Source organism: Athene cunicularia, assembly GCF_003259725.1.
Source record: "Athene cunicularia isolate RWA chromosome 3 unlocalized genomic scaffold, athCun1 chr3_part1, whole genome shotgun sequence".
In the NCBI taxonomy this organism is placed as follows: Eukaryota; Metazoa; Chordata; class Aves; order Strigiformes; family Strigidae; genus Athene; species Athene cunicularia.
In genome coordinates this window covers 50,101,601-50,124,224 of record NW_020799097.1, presented here as the reverse complement: position 1 = coordinate 50,124,224, position 22,624 = coordinate 50,101,601, and the positions used below count along the sequence as shown (strand labels likewise).

Sequence of the window (22,624 nt, the reverse complement as noted above, 5' to 3'; positions counted from 1 at the left end):
CTCAAACCCCAGCTCCTGGCTCTGAAAAAGACAGCTTTTCCAGCTTCCCCCGTCCCCCTCTGAAGCAGGCAGAGATGCAAAACACCCAGCTGCCAACAGCACCAGGTTCAGCTATTTCCCCTTCCCTTCAGCCACTCGCCCCGCAGAAAGGCAAACACAGCAGGTTTTTTCTGGGACAAGACAGCCCCTTTCGGCACACAGGGGAGCCTTTTGAAGACTGACTATTCAATGCTTCCATCATTTAAGTGCTGCCCCATCCAGTACCTGGTGGACCAACCCAAAGCTGCTGCTCTCCACTGCAGCTCCTTGTCCAAGAGAGGAGCCAGGGCCCTCCTTCTCCAGCTCCAGCTCCAAAATGGCCCCCTCTTTCCGGGTTTCTATAGTCAACAAAAGTACCAGGTCAAGGCACAGAGGGACCCTGTGATCAATGTGCCGGCTGCCTGCCCAGACAGGCCCAGCTGTATAGCAACCCCACGCCACAGGCCCTGGACGTGTCTTGCTCTCACTCCTGCCACTGCCATCATGAAAAGTTGTTTCACCCTTTTTTATGCACTTCGGGCAAATTGCTGGCAATTTTTCTCTCTCAATTCGGATGTTTTTTGTCTAGGGCTGGACCTCCAGATGAAATATAAGGCTCCTTCAGGCTTGGTAAGGTCCTTCTCACTTGCTCCCTCTCACACAGGCACAGAGCTTCAGAGATTATTTAACTCTGGAATGGCAAAGGCTTATCTCATGGCAGCAGAATACCTACAATCTGAAAATGGTAATAGCAGAAATGCTTACTTTTCTTTTGTCTCTGGTATCAGCAATTCCAGTGTCCAGAAATGAATAAACCTACCCCCGAAACACTATCTACACCAGGAAAACACCATGTTTAGAACTGTGTTTAAGTGTTTTTAAGCGTACAGCATGCTTTTCTAAACCAGAGATAATCCGTAAGAAGGATGTCTATACAATTTAAGAGAGCATAGGAAACCCATACCCAAATATCAGTTAAACAACCAGGTCTTCCACAGTTCTGATAAAGATGTTTAGTACATAGAAACTTCCCCTCTCACCCCCTAAAGTTCACACATGCAACTAAAACAAAAGTTTAGTCTAAATTTAAATTAGTTGTCTAAAAATTTTCCTAATCCTTTCTCTTAAAGGGTACCAGAGCAAAATTTACTGTCCCAAAGACCCAACTTTCCATTAGGGCTACACATCATTACTAGCCTTTAATCAAAACCCTTGACAACAGAGCATGCCCCCAATTCTTACTGAGAAATGCAGACTCATTGCAACAGAGCATGCCCCCAATTCTCTTACTGAGACCACTACATTCTCTTTATACCTGAGATCTACAGCAGAACTTCACTGATATATCCCGAGGAAGCTGTTTTTTTCTGACATATTGCAAACCCAGTCAGTAACCTCGACTAGAATATATTGCAACTAAATAACCAGTGTTGATTCAAAGTCACTGTTACATCTTTTATCATATGTACATAGTGGGGGATGAAAAAGAGCAGACTCACTATTAGAATAAAGACCCATTTGTACGAGTACACAAATTCCACAACATGTACTGGTACACAGTTCAGAGTGTCCTCTATGACAGCTCAGTTATTTTATACTGTGGTAGAAGCAGATTCTGTTGATGAGAAGACAAGCACCCAAGATTCTGGTGGTGGCCCCTCCCATACAGTTATCAAGAACACTCTCATGTTGTTGTGGTTTAACCAAGTCATGGGCTGTGCTTCCAGTCCCCAGCTGTACCTAATCCTAAGAGTGTCATCAAAGCTTATAGAGTAATAATATTAACAATAATGGAAATGTATATAAATAAGAGACAATACCTCTTCTTCTGCCTCAGTTGCAATGATCTGAATCTTCAGTTATTAGAGAAAAGGGAAACCACTGGCTTTTTTTGAACTAGCCCAAGTCAATCAGGAAAACCAAGATCTAAGTATCTCCTTGGCAGCAGGGAAAACAGGACAACAAAGATCTCATACTATTTCAAGTGTAAAAAAGGTATAAAATTTTATTTGGCAAGTTAACAAGTAAGCATTTAATTAATCCATTAAAACACTTCATTACAAGTCAGTGTAGCTGAATTATAGCTACCCTACATGAAAGTTATTTCTGAGGTGAACAAACTGACCTACTAAAATGTTTTTAATTTTTTTTATTTTTAAAAGGCATTTTGTGAAATTAAAAATTTACTAGCTGTCAGACTTCAAAAACTTCTAACACAGTAAACTTCAGAACTATTGTTCTCACATGATATAATTTTTTTTCAGTCTTGACTGAAGTTTCTGCACATTTTTTAGCAGCTGAAGAGAGCTTCTGCTTTTCTGCCCAGGAGTACTTTCCCTTACGGCGACTGCAATCTCCTTTGCTTCCTTTTGGTCACCACACTTTCGTTTGACATGAGCTGCCCCTTGCTTCAATTTCTGAGTTTTTCTCTTTAATTTCTGCACCTACGAAGGAAGATTACTAATTAGAATGCTACATACTCAGAAGACCTACAGCTGTAGAGTTTATTGGACTTCTACTGAACTTCAAACTAAAGATGTTTAAGGGACATTAAAAAAAAGGTTGAAACCTACTACTCTTGCAAACAGTTGTCTCCCTGTAACAGAGAGCACTACAGAAAACTGACCTCGCCCACACAGAAAGCATTACAGAAAACTGATCTCACCCACACTCAAAAGGTTGTTGAAGCTCATTACTCCCTAATGTAAAAAGGCTTGCTTGAGAGAGACAGAGTATCATCTGTTACCAATTTATATTTACAACGGACTTTTTCCATTTCATATTGTACTACTCTAACCAAAAAAAACCCCAAACAAACCTGTAAAATGTATACTGTTTATGATCAGTTACTATATTTAAGCAGTTTACTTTGAAGCCTCATAACAAAATTAGAAAACAGAGTAAATAGGGTTGATTGCTAAAGAATGTTTTTTTTTAATGTCAAATAGTAAGTCTTGACTTGCACTCGGCATGAAAAGGTCACTCCCAAAGATAAAATTAGGCTGGAAGCATTCCATATGCCAATTTAGGCTTTAAGTCCATTTCTAAAAATAATCAGTTTTAATTGCATTCTAGAACATATTATTAACTGTGAAACACATAGATGACTACACCATTTTTAGTATGAAAGGTTGTAAGAGCAGAAATATGCATCAGAAATATTAAGACTGGTCTGTACAAAACAAAAATGTCTGTGTGCAAAAGCACCAGAAAAAAGATACAGGCCAACGTTTACAGGACCGGCCTATATTGATAACCAGGGCATGATGGACAGTAATCAAACTGACAGACATGAAGAATGTGCTATTTACATCATGACCCTGAGGCATGTGCTCTGATAAGGCTGTACCAGAGCACAGATGACTTGTCAGTAGATCTTCACCCTGATAACAGACAAGGCTGCACCACATTGTATGTGCTATTCCTCTTCTCCTCATCCAAAAACGAAGGCAGACTGTAGCCATAAAGATATGCAAAAGGAAGAAATAAAGGTGCAGTTGTTGTCCATTGTCTCAGGTTCCTGGAGGATGAAGTCAGCAAGATTCTGAGGCAAGGAATATCACTATAATTGTTGGCTCCTCAAGAATATAAGAGATTTATCCAAAAAACAGTTGACATTGCCAAGAGAGGCAGTGAGGACTCAACAATGTCCTTTGTCCACATTGCTAACATGCAACCCCGACAGGACTGCTTTGACCTAAGCACCTTTGTGCTTGCAATTACATGGACAACAAAAGGTTTGAGTGAGTAAAATCTATCAAAGAATGAACATGAATAAAATCGGTGAGATTTAAATTAACCATCACTTTCCCCTTTCATAAGGTTTCACACTGAGATTTTTTTTGTTTCTTATCTAAGCAAAGTTCTTAGGTGAGTCTATCCTGGAACGTAAGATGGAAGAACAGAAAACTATCAGACAGAACTATGGATTACATTTTTTATCATATGTTCCAAAGCAAATTGCTACAAAAGGGTTAAGCTGTTCATCTACAGCAGAGTGATTTTATATGGCATGCATGAAAAGCTGTTATCTGTGGCTCTAAAAATGAATACTGACAGAATGTGTACAGGTTAGGGGTTAAACAAAACTGAAAGGCTTGGCTGGCTATGACTCTGAAGAAGTTGGGGTCAACAGACTATTTGGTTAATAAAAAGCTTCAATATTTCAGTTATATAAAAGACATTAACCTGGTCTGTACAGGAATTACAGCTTTTTTCTCATTCCACAGAGGGACAGGACACAAAGGAATTAAATCTCAACAGTTTGCCTGAATGCAATGAACAGAAGTGACAGGCCAAGCAACCCACCTCCGTATTGCAGAACTGCTACAGGGCAGGAAGTTTTCTCACTAGCACAGATACCTAGCTGCCAGCTGTAAGCACTTTTTCTTGATCAAAAGAAGGAATTGGAGGTACAAGAACACTGAGCTAGCAGCCTAATTATAATCGTCCATCCTGGAACACCGTGGTTTAAGAATTCCAGTGACATTCCAGTTAATGACAACAGGAGGCAGAGTTGTGGCAGCCTGCAACTAGAGTGTTACTAGCTAGACAGTTTACATCTTATTCTTACAGTTGCCTGATGCTTTTTCAACTTGGATATTTGTTCTCCTTTAATCTCCATTTGTTTTGCAAGGCAATTCAACTCCTGTTCTAGGTCTTCATAAACTTCAGAGTCTTGGGTCTCCTGTATCTGCTTCAGAAGTTCTTGACGCTCACTATTAAGGACAAGAATGGCACACTAAGTATTCATAACATAGCCTCTAGGATTTCTTCCAGTACTTCCAGTGTATTGCAGGAGTTGTTAGCTGTTTTGTCCAGGGTACAGCAATTTAGCATTATTTACCCCCTCACATAACACATACTAATCTGGCATATATTCACACTAGAAAAGAAAAAGGTTTTCCAGTGGGTCTGATTTTCACATTCCAAATTTGTAGTTGATGTGCATCCTACTCCTCCCCTTTGCCACCAGTCATAACAACTACACGTGTAATAGTGTGCAAAATGAGATTTTGGAAAGTGAACAGCAGCTATGCAGCATGGTATTTTCACTTCCTGCCCAGTTTAGTGCTGACTTTGAAAGCTTAGTCTAATACAGAAAAGTATTGTTTAAACTAGTACATTTATAGTTTTTCTGACAGATAATTCATATTTAAATGTTCTACTCAAAAAGATTTGTAATGAGGTTTAGTGGTTAATCAAATTAACCAGCTTAATTAAAAGAAATTGTGTAGATCTACTTGATCTCTAGATATCTGAACTAGTCAAAAACAAAGACCCTCTCTTAGATAGATGATCTCTTTACAAAGGTCACAGCTTGTTTTCTGTCTTCTGAGTAACTGCTTCTCCTTGACAGTTCAATTGAAGCAACTGGTTGTTGCTATTAAAGAAAACCAAAAGCCTGCCTTTCAGTTGCCATGAGTAAGCCAAAGCTTTTTGAAGAAGAGATTAGTTGCCAGTTTAAATTTTGACACATCAAGGATTTCAAACCAGTGACAACATCCTAACTGGTTTAACCAACACATCCTCCTCTGTTCAAACCACAGCTCATCGTGTTGACATGTCTACTATGACCAGCTACATGGCTTTGGCTCACAGTTCTACAAGCTTGCATTAATGGGAAGATGCCTAAGAACACGACGTTGTAATCCACATTTACTTGCATGGCTAGAAAGATGCATACACTCCCATCTAATGCGTTAGTTTCTTCCACACCCTGCCCATCTTCGGGCAGGAGACTGTCCCTCTTTCACAACCCCCCTACAGAACTGGCAAGTTCTCCTGTTATCAACGAGGAAAAGGTACGAACACCAGACTGCGTCAGCACAAAGACCCATCAGGTACACACGTACAGGGAGAACACAGAAAGAGTGAGTACAAATGAATAGGCTAGATATTGTGACAGGACTATTCCTGCCACAGCTGTACTAACCTATCCTACCACTCAGACTGACTGCATGCTGCAGACCTACTCAACATTAACACCACCTTCACAGCCTTCTCCAGGAGAACATTCTTAGACTATTCTGTAGATCTCAGAATATGTTTAATATTTCTAAAAAGCACAGGCCTGAAAGATTTTCCACTTGCTGCAGCTGTTACTTTAGTAGCAACTCGGTTAAGTACAGGACGTGGAAGCAGAAAAAAAACAGTTGAAGAGTATGTTGCTTGCTCACAAGACCAGTTAGACACCAGGATAGAAAGAATTTTTTGAATGAGAAAAATCCTACCACTCAGGCCTGTTCAGGCCATTCTGTCAACAAGTCATCCTACACTTAAAACAGGCTAGGTTTGACTATAGCACACCTGTAGCTTCACAGGGTTACCACTGAGGAATTTTAACTCGTAACACCAGGGATGAGTACTCACAAGCTCATTTGGCCCAGCTCGTCTTGCATGGCCAGCAGAAGGTCTGAAAGACTTTCGGTAGCCATAGATGATGTAGAATAAGAAGATGCAGATTTTGAAAGTGTGCTGCATCCTGAAATCCCAGACGTAACTTCTCCTTGGCTTCGTGATGAGATATGTGGATTAAGATGCTTCATAATATGCAACACACTTTGTATGTTTGCACTAACAGAATGGCTGGAGCTGATAGACTTAAAGCAGAATTATTAAGTGGTTTACAGAAGTGATTAACAATTACGGTAAAGAGACTTATTCAAACTGTAGATGCCAGTTTAGCAAGAGCATTTTGTTTCACTCACCTTCCCAGCTACAAAAGGTAGTTCACCAGCCATTACATGTAATTGTGAAAGGTGCATTTTCTTCATTGTAGGATTTCTCTGCCATAAGTTAGACAGAAAAAGTAAGACAAGAAATTCCAGTCTGCTGACCCAACAGCATAATCTTAAACTATTTTTTTAATAACTAAAATTCAAATAAACAAGCTGTGAAATGCATGACCTCAGTTTCCCTCAGGTTTAAAAAAAAAATAAATTTCTCTCCTATATGTGGAAGGAATAGGACTTTCCAATAGCTGAGACAAGTAAATTTTATTCCAGGTACATTTAGCACATACTTTGACAATGAGGTTGACAGTGAAGAAATTGAACATTGCTTACTGTGGTTTGCAAAACCACAGTTGCAAAATTTTGACTGACCTGTAACATGTGTTGCAAAATGAATTCTCTTGATTTCAGCAGTCCTCCCAAAACACACCATCTTAAGATGCCCAGTTAAAATTGCTTTGGAAACTAATTTTGTCAGATACACTGAAAGGCAGCTAAGACAGGATAGAGGGGGTGGCAGTAAGACTGTAACAGAGGTTACTGTCATGCTGGTAAGGGAAAGTTTTCCAGTGAGGTGCCACCAGCCCTAGCACAATTTTAATTACCAATTCAGCACTGTTTATCACTTTGGAAATGGAGGAAAGTGCAGCAGACAAATTAAGTGCCTCTTACATCACTGTTTTTCACAAATTCCAATCTTTGTGCAAGTCAGATGCTATCAGCAACAGTATGATAATAAAAACCTTTCATGTTACCTTCTTAGTTTCTTTCTTCTTCCCATTTTCCTTTTTAGGTTTATTTTGAGACGTTACTGGAGACATTAAAATTCTGTTTATCTCAAATCCTGTTTTAAGCTGTGGGAATAAGCAAAAAAGAAAACAACCTTTTAATGTAATATTTTAAGTATGATATCACATGGTTTAATTAATTCCCTCTTTCATGCATGGATGAGAACCAATTAAGGGCACTATTAACTGTCCTGCTTGGAAGGCATAAACTACACTTAAAAACTGAACAGGTTACTAGGATGGCTGGGTATCGGGCAGATCTTGCAGCTCTGTTTTAGAAGTCCTCATTTTCATATTCAGCTGCAGCAGCTGTATTTTTCCACTGTGACAAGCAGTAACTGTGATAAGCTGATCCTGCCGCATGCTGGGGATCTAATCATGAAATCCAAAGAATATGAACATTTGTATCTTAAAATCTGGGGGCAGAGAGAACCGAGCCCATCTGTGTAACACTGAGGTCAAACCTGCTGGACAATCCTCAGATTGCTCTGTGGTTCAAAGCTGATAAAAAGGCCCATGATAAACAGGATAATAGCCATTCCCAATTAAACACAGGACAAGGACTTTGTTTTGGCATGTGTAACAGTTCCGGCTAAACAATGCTGGAGGTCCATCCATATTTTGGCTTCTCTATCATCAAAAGGAAGTGAACCACCCCACCCCCTGTGTTACCCAACCCAGATTCAACAGACCTGAACTGATCCTGCAGTGAACTAAGATGGTATTAATACTACCTGAGGACTCAGTTTACTACACCTAAGTTCTTTCTTGAGCAAATGTTTATAATACTGCTAAGGTCAGACTATCTGCTCTGGGAAAGTCATTCTTGATATATTTCTCAGAAGATAAAATCTCCATGCAAGGCTTTCTGCTCTGCAGCAGCAAGCAGTTTAAGCAAGAAACCCAAAACCCTGCAAGGTTTCAGCTGTGTCATTCTGCTGGAATTCTGCTGGTCAGGTACCTGGGCTACAATCTGCATGTTATTTCAAGCTTCCTGGACTGATGAAAGCCCATCATCCTCGGATGAGGTATAAAAACTGACAGCAATGATGAATTAATTTGTCAGCTTTGTTTATGGCTAGGTTCTTTCAATATTATTCTTCAGCTCTGCATACCCCCACCCCACCCCAAGGGAGTGCCACCACAACTGCTCTCTGTCAAACTAGCTGCTACTTCTCAGTGAAGTGAGGTTTAGAATACCTGAAGCTACTTTGTCCCTTTAACAAAATGTTTCTTTGAATTTGCTCTCTTTTGGCAAATACTTCTCTCTCAGATGGATGGTGGCCCAACAAACTGGCTATGGCTTCACAGAATAATGAATTATTCAAGCTCTCACTTAATGAACAATGTAACAGTATCACTGATTAAAGACTTTTCCAAGTGTAGTCCAGTATACTAGATTTCAGCAGATCTTAACAAAAAGAGGAAAACAAAGAGAATAACCAACCTTACTTGGTGTATAAAGTTTCTTACATGACCACTGACCACTTTCCAGTTACTATAAATCAAGGTTATCTGATTTAGTTGCAGATTCTCTAGAAATTAATTCCCCACCCAGATCACTTATAGCAGCTTTGAGGCTGATGAACTGCACCATTAACACATAACCAAGCAGAATCTTTCTTAAGATATGCAACAGACCTGGCAAGCTTTCGACTATGTAGATTATAAGAGGTCTAGGTAACATTCCACGAGTTCTTCCCGGGTAATAAATGTGGCGTTTAAATGTAATTTAAAGAAAAGGGTTATTTTTGACTGACAGATTAGCTTCCTTCAGTAATGAAAAATAAGATAAAATAAAACCTTTTCAGTCTACCTGAGCAGTTTTGTCTTGTATTAGCTTACACTCATGCTCTTCTTTACAATGATTTTCTTCTAAGTGTTTGATCTTGTCCTGAATTTGAAAGCAAAAATGATTAGTCACACTTCAGTTTGACATGCTGAATCAGAAGTCTGAAGTAGCTTGCAATTGTAATCTGGATAAAACAGGACTGTAGGAATTTTTAAAGCCCAGACTGAAGAAAAGACTCATGTAAATGAAGTCAAGGTATTCAGTCAGGTATGCTTTATAATCTCAGCTTTGAAAGAGGAAACTTTTGCAAAACTTAGTACTATTAACAGTATGCCATACAAATGACATCAAATGAATGACTTGCAGGCTGTCATTTCATTCATGCTTACTTCTGCAATTCTCTGAGTAGCAGTAAACTTAAGACACTCTTCTTCTAGCATTTCAAGATTTTCAAGTTTTGCACACAGTTCTAACTGGTTCTGATGTTCCTCTTTATGAAGCTGAGCCTGGAAAAAAGTAAGCAAGAACAGAGTTGGCAGCTGACTGAAATTGTTTCAGGCAACAAAAAACCAAACACACTACAGTAAAGGTGTTTAACTAGTTTAAATTTAATATTTTTTAAATTGCAAAGTGATGAAAAATACCAGGCAGACAAAGAAGACTTAAGTTTCCAGCAGCTTTTTTGTCTACCAAATGTGCAAGTATTAGCATGGTTTTGCTCATTAAATGTTCCACCTAGGGAGTCTTTTCATACTATTCGTTGAACGGTTGTCATCTGTCAGTCAGACAATAAATTGCTTCCGTTTGCTACCACCCTGAGAAGAGTGGAGGAAGAATGATGGCCATAAAAAAAGTTCTGATCTTCCACATTTCTATACTTTTTAACTATATTGCTACTTTGTCGGTATGCTAAAAGGCTTCACCTGTTGTAAAATCATTTTCTTTTCCAGTTCCGCACTGGAAACCATTTTCCTCATGTAATCCAGCTGTTTCTCCAGCAGGGAGCAGCGAGATTGTGCTGCATTTAACTGCACACTTATATCTACAGAGAGAAACAAAGACATTCAGTACAGCAATGGGAGCTACACATTTGGCCAGTCTGTCATCTCACTGAGGAATTCTCTATCTTGAATGTATGCAAGAGAATTTTGTTAGTCTGAACAGGTCATGTGGTTAAAATATATTTTATATATAAGACATGAGAATCAAGATGTTTTTCCAGACCTAGTACCTAATATGAATTCCAAAGGTGTGAGCACTGCGGTTACTTTGATTTGTATCAGCAGATATCTAAACAGAATCTGGTTTCTTCCCTTCTTCTTATTTTTCTCAAGTTAGCAATGTCAAGCAGCTGCTTGCTTATTGTAGAAGTTAAACATACCACCTGAAATCTGCTTATTCTTTAAAGCAGCTGTATGGGTTATGCAATACTTGGTTAATATATGTAAAACAAGATCTCAACTTGATTCACAATTATCAGGTTCCTGCCCCTCCTCAATTCTGAAGCAAAAGGGAAAGGGGGGGTGCATTAATTAGCAGTTTGTCAAAATAAACAAATACTCCCTAGATCTTGCAGTTTTGGAGTTGCTATGGTTACACCTTATCACTCAAGAGAAACACCTTTCCTCTGTTGCATCATTTTTTGATGTGCTGTGTCCTTTTTGTAGGATTCATGCTCTAAGGCCTTCTTATACTGAGCAGCTGCTACGGAGAGGCTGCACAGATTATCTTCAGCCAGTGACTTCTCCAACTCTAGCCGGCGGATCTTTTCTTGAAGAGTTTTCAGGGCTGCCACCAAAACTGGCAAACAATGCAACAGTTAAACCTTAAGTAATAGTTTCTATTGTTATTTTTACAAAATGCTTCAAATAGCAAAATACTACCTACATTTTCTTCCTAGGATAACCCCTAAAATGAATTATATTCCCCATTAATACACTAACACACAAAGAACATATCTGGGAGAAAACGGACATGTTTACTGCACAGCTGAGGTATAAAGCATAGGTCCTATGAACAAAACTATTTTCACTCCAAAGGGTAGCAAGCACAAAGAAATCAGGGCAAACTGAATAGAACAAACCTTGGGATTTCTGTTCACACAGAGGGAGGGAACACAGGTACCAAAGTTAGGTCACAAATTTTGGTGTAATGCAACTGGTGTGGACAGACTGAAAAAAACCCAGCGGACTCAGGACAGGAGGGAAGTCAGATACAAAGGGACATTTTAGTAGAGGATGCATATTAAAAACTTTATTGTTTCAAAAGGTAATTCAATGTCTCTTGTATTTGATGATTATTTAAATCATAGAAACAAGTCAGCAAGATTTTGCTTTTAGCCTCAAATCAGTATGTGTCAAAATTATGCCATAAATAAAAGTTGCAATTTCAACTACAATTAGAAGTCTATTCCAAAAAGTATACACACCTGTGGAAGTTTAAGACATGTTCTGTAACAAGTCAAGCTTCTTTTCTGACATGTTATAAGTCTTGATAGTTTCTCTATACCAATTCTTTCAGTAAAGGAATACCCAGAAAACACTGCTAGCTCCATAACAACTCTCATCAGCTTATCATAACCCCATTAGAATAAAATCAAAAATAAAAAAAGAAACAAAAAGCAGATACCAGAGAGCAGAAAGATGAAGTGGGACCACTTCTTCCATATTTCTATTGGCATGCCAAACATTTCCTTATTTAAACACTTAGCTGCATAACATTGAACTGAACATTTTAATCCAAAAAGCCCAAAATCTGTATAACAAAAGATTACTACAGAAGTCACAGATCCTTCAAGTGAAGAACAATGATCACATGCACACACATAGGCTGTCTGTGCAATACTGCAGTTGTCTGTGATAGTAAATCCAAGTACGGTATCCTTGTGATTCACTGTGCTCTGGAGATATGCTAAGCCACCGAGCATTTGCCCTGTGAGCTCCAGAGGGTAATCAGCCATTAAGGCACACAGCAACCATACTGGACCCATATTTCATACATACTAACCTTCGTGCTGCTAATTTTCCTGAAAGTCTGTGTTATTCAAGAGTTCTCCCAAGGAATCATACCACACAAAAAAAACGTAAGACAAATAGCAATATGCAAAGCCAATTTCAAGTGAGTGTACCATACTAATGATTTTTCCATATTTAAAGTCACAAACTTCTGCTGAGTTTTAAGCACTCTCCATTGCTTTTGGAGGAAGTCTGACAATTTTAAGTTAAACAAATTTCAAAGCCAAAGTTTATAAGGATGTTAGAAGATTTGTAGCAGTTTCTATTCCAGACATATGACTTCAGGGAGACTACTCCCTCAAGACACATATACATCCTGTCTCAGTGTCAGTCTGATAATCACAGCAAGTCATTGAACTGAGTAAAACATAACAGGGAGTTTGCTCAAGAGATTTCACAGGGAACAATTAAAAAAAACACTTTAAGGACATATTTAGGCTTTACCTTGGTTATTGGGGGTAGAAGGCCTGTAACCACCAACAGCTGCCAGCTTCTTTGATTCTATATAAGCAAAGGCTGTAGGAAGCATCTTATCTGGTGGCTGAAGAAAGCTTCCTGTGAAACTGTTCTTTGATTCAGAATCCATAGCCTGTAAAAAGACACTATTTAATGCCAATAGCTCTTTAACAGACTATGTAACAGTTTTCAAGGTATGTCACTGGGCTATCCCTGGCTCTGTTTATATCAAACCAGACCATGTGAACCAAAATAATAATTAACTCCTCCCCACCTCCGATGAATCCTGTATTTTAATGCCATTCCAAAACAATGCCTTTTCATAACACTAAATGCACTAAACATAGCTCTCTTTCACCAACCAAATTTTTCTAAGATTTGTCGTGGTGCTTTCTAATAACTTATGCTGGTTTTTGTCCTTTTAAAAGTCAAGGATTAACAAAATTTTCTGCTACCTATTACACAGACTTCAGCATCTGCCTCTCTGTGCTCCCTGCAGAGCAAACATTCCAAATTACACAGCCTGTTTGCATCTGCAGCCTCCTTAGTGATCTCTTGCCTATCTTTTTGCATATGGCTTTATTACATAATGAAGACATAGTTCTCCACATCTAATGTTGAGACAACAGAAAGATATTTAACACGCAATATCCCCAGCATTCTCCCCATTATTAAGCTTATGTATTAAGTCCTGTTTTTCCACTCCCCTTCTGCCTCACCCTTTCACATTCTTTATTTTATCATAAGCATATCTGAAGACAGTTTACACCCTGTCAAATAGTGATTTTTCTTGATACTCAAGACATAGACAGTGAAACCTCCAGAAAGTGCTTTAGTCTAATACAACCTCTAGGAAGTTAAAACAAGTTTTAAATCACACTGCAGCTACCTAGCAAAGTAGTACCAAGCATTTCACTTGATACAGTGTAAGAAATAAAGAGTATGTACAGCTTCAGCTGACAGAAAACCAGTTTATTTGAAGATTCAATGATATAACAATTATGGTATCACCTGAGTTCAAAATACAGGGCATGCAACTGGAATAGGCGTCCAGCTTGGGCAAGGCTACTTACAGACACTAGTTCCCAAGAAAGTCACCCAAAGGAGGTATCTAGTAACAGGAGGAAGAAAGCCCAACCAAGAATGGAACATGCTGATGAAGCACACCCCAGGAAAAGCCATACACACCAGGTGGGCAGGGAAGAAAGTTTCAGTAACAGAAAAAGTTTCCAGAACAGCTCTTCCAGCACTGTTTCAGAGGCCATATAAAACAGAAAAATCACCATCCATCCACACCACCTCTTCAAGATATGCACTAAACCAAAGGTACATGGAAATACTTCGTTCCTCCTCCAAGTTGTCATCACAGAGACACTGATGTGAGGATCTCTTTGCCAGTGCTTGCTTGACTTGGGACCTCCCAGACATGGTTGCCTTTGTGTGCTAACACCCCCGGGGCAGATTCCACAGCTCAGGGTGGCCCCCCTGGCACCAGCACAGCCCCCCCAGCACTGGCATGTCCCGCCAACCCACGAGAAGGGGGCTGCCCAGGCTACCCTTGTACCACAGGCCTTTTCTGGAGAGCTCCCCATGGGGCCCCACCGCCATCCTGCCTGAGCCCAGGATACAAGCTCTCAGCAGTGGGTCAGCAGCTGCAGGCAGCCAGGCACACCACCCTGACACATTTATTGCTACATGAGCCATTTCTGGGCCTCCACAGCTCCCTCCTGGAGGGCCAGGAAACACTACACAGGGACACCCAACTGACTCTAACTGCACTAGCCAGACAGGCCTGCCAGCCATTTCCAACAGCACAAGGGGCAGTGGCAGTGATGGGCACAAAGCAGGGAGCAGAAGTCTCAATATATGAATGAGAGAGTCCTGTGGACATAGGCAGGGTCAGGCCCAAGACAGGAGACAAGATGGGCCTGGCATGGCACAGTGCATCAGCACAGTATTCCACAAAATAAGAAATAAGCAAGACTTACCAATTTTCCTATTGCTTCTCAACCTTTACGTGTTGGTGATAAAAAAAGACTAATAAAGTCCATGAAAATACACCTATGCACACTCAACTAGCTTCCTACCACTGCTGTGAATGGGGTAAGGTAAATTTGGAAATTCCCAGGGAAAAAGGTGGTTTTTGCTCATGCTATCTAACCTTTTGTCAGTCAGCCTAAGCGGAGACTCACTTTTCCAATGTCCTCTGGTGGAACATGGCTCCCTTGCATGCTTGCAGCTGCTATGCATCCATTAGTTTCCTGATTACTGTCTTATAAACAAGTTCTGCCGTTTCCAAGGAGATAGGTTTGTGTCCGGTTGCAAGGAGGGCGGTGATCTGAAGCAAATTACAAATGAGAGAGGGAGGGAATAAAGCACCAGAAAACCTGTGCAGAACCACAATTTTGGCAGCACAGCAAAGGGTAATATGCACCCTGGGGGAGCTTCCCAAGCTGCTCCTAAGAGCCGCTGACACAAGGGGTGTGAAGGAATACAACACTGCACAACTGAGACACCCGTGTTTGCAGAAGCCCTGTTGTGGACATAGCTACGGACGCCTTGCTTTGTCCCAGCTTCGTCAGGCACAGAAGCTGTATGAAGGAGGCTGATGGAACACTTGCTATAGTGCTTGGAGGCTCTGTCAACATAATTACTCCAGTAGAGGTGCTCTGGTATAGACAAGTCATTCAATCTTGGCAGGTAAATACAGTTTATAATAACCATCCTGCACAGGAGTAATCTCTATAACACTGCAAACCTCAGGCAAGGACATGGGCCAGGAAAAGGACCAAGTCACTACACCAGCAAGTCGTCAAACATCCTGACTGCTTTCAGCCCACTAAGACAAGAAATCTATCAGGAAATAATTAAATAGCTTGACGTATGTTTGGACGTCAACTCTTCTACCATCAACTTTTCCCCCCACAAGTATTTAAGTTTTATAAAACCACCACAGACAGGTTTGCTTTTTAAAACGGTTTACATGTTCTACAACCATTGCAAGATTAACCTACCACTCTTTAACGCCATGCTACCTTGGATGCTGGTACACAGACCTAGAGAGGTGCTTTAAAGCAGATACTGCATCCTGAATGGCAATGTCTGTACTAATATAACTCCACCAGGCCTAGGGGGATTTAGCACTTGAACAACATTCGTTAAAGCAGCCAAAACACCGTTGTTTAGACAAGCCCTTGGTTGAGGAAATTAGTGCACTCCTTCAAGTTTGGGGAACTGCCAAGGGAGAAATATGCCTATTAAATGGAGGCTGACAAAATACCCTGGTTACAGGCAGTGGGGAGGGGAGGGGAAGAAGAGGAAGAAATGTCTCACTCCAACCCCAGCAGCCTGCATGGCTGCAGGGAGCAGGGTGAAGCACTTGCATGTGCAGGCTGCATCTGAAGTCAACACTGGCCCTTTGGGGTTTTTTAACCAGAACTGACCCAGCCTGTCTTGGATGCAGTGGTGATAGTCAGATGCCCAGTGTTATTTTACACAGAAAAACACAAAGTAGCCAGTTCATTCATACCCTGCATCAAACATGGGGCAACTTAGTGCTGACTGTGGGCCTGCTGCTAACCATCAGCCTGGCCTAGCCACCTAGGTTGTCTCCAAGCCTGAGCCAGGAGGCTCTGGGAGTGCAGCGCCACACAGTTACAACCTTGTGCACGTTGCATGGTGCCAGGGGTAGTAAATTAGGTCTGTGACAGTGCTGCACTAATGCAATTACACTGCCTACCTCCTACCTTGCCCCAGCCTGTGTGCTCGCCCCTTGGGTGTGAGGATGAGCAGGACCACTTCTGCCTGGTGGCTCACCGTCACATGCAGGCTGGGAGCGAGATGGCACAAAGGCTCTTGGGGAGCAATCCCATCCGCGGGGTCGCACCTGTATATGTGACTTTCATGCCTCAGAGGAGAGCAAGCAAGCTGGAGTTTGGTCCCTTAAGACAAACAGAGAATTTCCCATTTCATCATGGTCATATAAGTACTAATGCGATTTACCTTCACACTATTTATTTTTGCTGTATATGTCCTGCATTGAGTGCCAGAGTACTGGATCAAGCTGTCATAAAAATCAATTAAAATTTTAATTACTGCTGCCTAGCACAAGTAAGCATGCCAATAGTCAGGAGTTACTGAACACCACTGAAATCATAAAAGTTACAGAAAGACCATTTATGACTTCCTCATCCTCCTCCATCCTGCTCCTCCCCTCCATTGCTAGCCACATCATTAAAAAAGTTTCAAAAAAATTTCTTTTGAAGTTAAGTCAAAAAATGTTTTGCCACATATACAATTATGTCCCACACTGTAAAGCAGCATGTGGAAAAGCTTTTTCCACATGTGAACTACAGCGTATTCAGAGAATAATGCTAGCTTAACAGTTTCCCAAAAGAGATACACTAAGGGAATAATGTGATAATGTAAGCAATGCTCCCACTAAGTTCTCCAAAGTTTGTTATCTTACAGAGATCCTAGTTCATTTAAATCACTGTGAGGGCAACCTCTCAGAACCAAAGAGGTGCTGTCAGAACACCTTCAAAGAAGAAAAAGAAAAAACAGATCAAAGCATTTTTCAGAAAGAAATACAAAGATATCTATCTTCTGACCTGACCTACTGGGCATGCACAATTTATAGTGGTTTTTTTCACAACTGAAAACAAAGTCTCAGATGAATCAAGGAATGATTCACTGTTTATCTGACATATTATAAGAGAAATTTTAAAGAACTGCCCCAACACAGGCCATACCAAGAAACTCCCAGAATTCTGGCTGCCGCCTTGTCTATTTGAGCCAAGTCTTACTGGCAAAAGGTTACGTGAGAGGCCATTTTTGTGACACAATCCAAATTGGTCTATTTTTTTCCCCTTTCATTTTCCTTTGAGAACCATGGAAAAGCTTGGTCAGCTGTACTAGCTGTGCTGCAATGCTCTTTCAGCCTTATTCCTGACAGACAAAGAACAGCCCTTCCACTGACAAAAAGAAATAAGTAATGTTGTAGGCAAACTGCATTGTTGTTTTGGGAACACCCAGTCTCTAGCATCCTGACACAACTGCTTTAATCAGCCTGAAGCATATGACCTTGCTCAGGACATATCTAAGTAACTGGTACTGATGTGCCTCCTTTATTCTAAGTGGGTTAGAAATGAAATGGTGACAGCTGCAAAACTAATAGGAAGTGAAGCCTCACTGAATCAATAAGGCATTTCAACATGTTAAGTTTTGTTGAGTCCCACTTTAAACAGGTTTAGAACAAATGACTAAAATCTGTTAGAGAAATTAAGGAACATGGGAGTTAGTTTGTTGTACAAACTGCAAGATACAAACTGTTTCAGAACTGGATATATAAAGGTTAAGTGACAGGTTTCTTCTTTGATAATATCGTAGCAAAACCTATTCATTCCTGAATTTCAAGTCTTATGCAGAACTTTCATACAATCATTTTTATCAGTCTTGGAAGAAAAGGGACAGAAATTACATTCTGTGTTTTCTCATGACACTGTATGTACTGTGAAGTATGATAAATCCTGGTATTTTAATGAACCCCCCCCCCCTCCTAAGCCTTTTATTTCATTGTGTCAGAAACATTCCTACTGTTAATTCTTTAGTTCCTGTTTGCCAGAGATAAAAGACAGAGGACAAAAAGAAGTAAGAAAGAAAATGGAATGAGTTACACAAGTACTTTGGGAACAAGGCAAAGAAATAACCAGGTAGAGAAAAAACAGAGATTATTTAAAGACAATTTTTTTAGGAATAGGTTCTAACTTGACAGTGTATCAAGCAAACTTGGGTCATACTATCATTAGAATTTTGTTGTTTTCTTCAATGAACACAGCAGACCCCATTCCTCAATAAATTGGGCCTTTGTTCATAAGTGCATGATAAAATCATATTCAATACTTTGTGGGGAAATCCACTTGGCGCAAACTGCTTTAAGCTGAACGAAAGATGGTAACTGAACTTCAGGGGAGCAAGACGGCGAGTTCCTACCTAGTAACAATTGCTATGTTAGCATGAAAGCATCTGGCCTGAAATATAGTGTTATCAAAATAATTACATTTCTAAGTCTTTAATCAGTCTAAGTAATTAAATATAACCTTTTTGTAATAAGCATCAAACACAAACCCAAATACTATAAATGGTCACTAATATACTTCCTCACTTCCCTTTTAGTTCTGTTCATCTTCTCCTTTCATCCACTCTCATGCTATAGTTGCTTTTTCTCCCTCATCTCCTCTCTTTTCACTGTATTTACACCTTCCTATAGCTTTGTTCCTTGCTCTTCTTCCTTTGGTATTGTTTTTCTCCCATTCCCTCTTCTAGCATAAAAACTTAGGGTTTTTTTCCAAAGTAAAAAGAATAATTTTTTCATACATGAGAATAACTATCAAGTTTCTTCCCTTCATACTTAGGATCCAGTTCCAACAGATGCTGTTTGCGCTTAGTACACTGACTGATGTGGAAATTGAAGGTGTTCTCCTCAGTACTCTACAGGAAGAATGTAAAAAAATTACTTTTTCTCCCTACTGTTATTTTAAGCTGCTGATGCCATCACACTGTCTTCCATATGTAGTTTGGTTAGCTTGGTCACTTCTCTTCACCTTCAGAAATCTGCTTTTGCTCATTAGATTCGGAGTCGCTCTCACAGCTTTCTAGAGAGCAAAGCAGAGTACGTGTGTCCTGACAGATTGGAAGGCAGGAGGAAATTACTGGCTCTGGCTATTGACCCGTGATTAAAAAGAGGAAGACTTTGCTTTTGTGGAAAAGGAAGGTTTTCAAGGGCAACTGTCTCCCATATGGAAGACTGTGTATCTCTGCACAGGCAGAATAATTAGAGATTAGAAGGGAAAATGCAAAAAGGAAAAGGCCGGGTAGGGTGGGGCAAATGTAAGAGTAGGTTGACATGACAATCATAGTGAAGAAATATAATGAAGTAGGGGATAGTTATTGCAGGCACTGACTCATTCACAGTAAATGCTTTTTCTGCATGATAATTTTCATCATTTATGTCTCAAATATTTAATAGGATAATTGAAAGATGGTTCTGAACGTTGCAACTTGCCTTCTAGGCAGATGAAACCCACAGATTATGTCCCCACCATTGCCTTGGAATTTATTTTCAAAATAAACTTCTGGTTTTACCAATACTTTCTCAGGGAAAGTGTCAGTCTCTTCATCCAACATCCTCTAACGTAGCATGGAGGTGGAGTAGCAGGTAGATTTTTAGCCAGATAACTAGAAGACTGTGACACGAATGAGCAGAGAAACACAAGAGGGTAATTGTTCATAGGATTGTCTCCTTTTACCTACTACCACCCCTACATTTTTTTTCCCATACTCCTGTGCTGCTGATAACTAGGCATCTGGCAGGGAACAATAATTCCATTCTGCATTTGTATATCAGGCAACCTAAGAAAAGAGAACAAAAAACCCATCCAAAACCTAACAAGGAAAAGAAATTGCAAGAAATTATTCTCAAAGTCATCTTTTGTCAGCAACAGTTGTCTTTAAAGATGCAGAAAAACTGCAAGCAGATCTCAGTCAGAGCAACCCCTCAATCTTATTCTGGACACTTATTTTGTTGAAGAACATTTTAAAACAATATAATCTGTTTACATGACTCAGAATAAACATAGCAACTCCAACACATCCACACTGAGCATCCTGAACATAACCTAAGTATTAATGCCAAAGAGTTCATTATATCATACAGTATAATGAGCACTCAAAAATGCAAAAATGGTCTATCACTACTTCTGCCCTGAGTTGTCTGGGAAAATTTACAACATACAAAGCCATGCAACTTGTTTCATGTAATCTGTATATTTAAACTTGCATGACTTCAGAGATGTAGAAAAAATCTTGAGTAAAATGCTACAAAATCCTGTACAATGTTGCACACATAAAACTAACTTCAGTTGATTACAAATTATTTAAGAGACATTTCTCCCTTATTAACTAGATGCACAGTTTCTGACTGCAAGGTAATCTAGTGGATCTCTAGGGTCTCAAATTCTTGTTATTCTGTGTTACCTTAATAAAACACAGAGGGGTGGGACTGATAAGGCACTGATGTTCCAGAATACATGAGCCTTCCAGCCTCAGGGCTGAATCCCTCCAAGTAAAAGAAGTGCAGGTATAAAGCCAAAACAAGCAGCATGCTCTGTGAGGAGCTAACAAAAGCTGTGTGTGTGGAAACTCTATGAACATACATGCTTGGCACCCTTGACCTCTTCAGACTCAGAATTTTGGAGTCCTCTTCTGGCAGTGAGTGCCAAAATCTGTTCTTTAAAACAATAAATAAAGAGTCCTGTAGCTTCTCTGGTCTGCGACTTCATTTCATGTAGCTGCTGGCCACAGCATTTTTCTTGGTGTTACGGGAAAACACCAAGGTTTGTGTTAACAGCCTGCCAAAGGTGTTTAAAAGGCATATTGGGCTGTCAGCAGATTAAAAATTCCCAATAAGAAATCTTCATTTTCTATTAAAGTGTAGCTGGAGGAAAGAGTGTCCATCTGCTCTATGCTGTTACTCAACGGTTAGAGCATTGGCCGGGAAGTGGAAGTTCCTGGGGAGCATTCATGCTGCATCCCTGACCACCATGCTAGACTGGCAGGAGGAAGAGCAGGAAGGAAACAGGGAGTCACCACCTTTTCGTTTGAAGTTATGACCCTGTTCAGAAAGGCGTTTAAGAGTCTAGGACAAGGAGAAAGCAGCTGAGGCAAAAGACAAATAAAGCAAGGATGTGTCTCTCTCAGCTAGTTTAATGATTGAATTTAATCATTTAATCATTTTTGTAGTAAATAGTTCCTGGATAAGAAACAGCACTGGCTTGGAAATAGCTACCAGAAACCAGGAGTAGGTGCCTACAGCTCCCTGTGTCTCTTCCCTTCTATTCACACCAGTGCTTTGTCATCCTTTCCAACAGGGACACAATTTCAATGGGTGAGGTGATGAATGCTTCGCTTCCATTTTGTAGTCCTTCTGAGCTCCTTGGGACACTCTCCTGGGAGTTACAAGATGCTGACGTAAATCCCTGTGAGTTAAAAGCCAATTCTCTCATCACTGGGTTACTGCACTGAAGGTGTGCACTCTACCAAATGTGGCTGGGCACTGAAGCCAGCTGTGACTATAACAGAAGAACCTGACTTGCTGGGCTCAGAGAGGTTCCTCTCGGCTGGACCTCTTTTGGAGCTGCTCCACCTACTTCCTAGACCACAAGTGGTCACAAAGGGGAGTGAGGTGCCAAGATGTCCAGCTTGGGGCAATTCTGGATGTTTCTATCCAGAAACAGACTCACAGAGTTCAGGTGGCTGCTCAGTGGAGTTTTTTGGATCTGAATTTTTAGTTTACCCATATTCTTTTCTGGGGTCTAGCCCATTGTCTTTCAGGCTACATTTATACAGTTAAATGGAGAGTTGGCGAAGTACAACGGGACTTTAAGTGGCCTGGTATATCATAGCCCAGCTCTTCTCAAAGCAATCCACCCTTCAGCATAAAACTATTCCACAGTCTTTCTGCGAGAAAGATTTGGTCTCCTAAGAAGAAGCTGGTGGCTAACATACACATCCCTGCTGTATTTGTGACCTCTAAGGAGCTAGGGTGGCAGAGTTTGGTGCAAACATACATACAATAGCCACAGTAGGCCAGAACACATTAGATGTACAAACACGTGCTTGGAAGTAAAACAAGGTCACATTTTCTCCCACATCTTACGCTGTAGCTTGCTCGATCATTGAGGCCAGTCTGTTGGGATGATACATTGACATCAAGTTGGGCCTGGGTTCAAAGACAGTAGAGGAGTAGCCTCTGACTTTCTGGTG

The 22,624-nt window shown here is 40.4% G+C and overlaps 1 protein-coding gene across 1 annotated transcript; it reads right to left on the bottom strand.

Moving 5' to 3' along the window:
• Nucleotides 1–2,014: 2,014 nt before the first annotated feature.
• Nucleotides 2,015–16,736, bottom strand: CEP57L1 (centrosomal protein 57 like 1). The gene is made up of 12 exons (XM_026846353.1): nt 16,619–16,736; nt 14,995–15,140; nt 12,791–12,935; nt 10,953–11,132; nt 10,256–10,374; nt 9,722–9,838; nt 9,357–9,434; nt 7,508–7,606; nt 6,729–6,806; nt 6,391–6,620; nt 4,592–4,736; nt 2,015–2,462 (listed from the first exon to the last, which is right to left on the bottom strand). The coding sequence occupies exons 2-12, from the start codon at nt 15,031–15,033 to the stop codon at nt 2,259–2,261; spliced, it is 1,434 nt and encodes a 477-aa protein (XP_026702154.1). The 5' UTR covers nt 15,034–15,140; nt 16,619–16,736; the 3' UTR covers nt 2,015–2,258.
• Between the last annotated feature and the right edge of the window lie 5,888 nt (nt 16,737–22,624).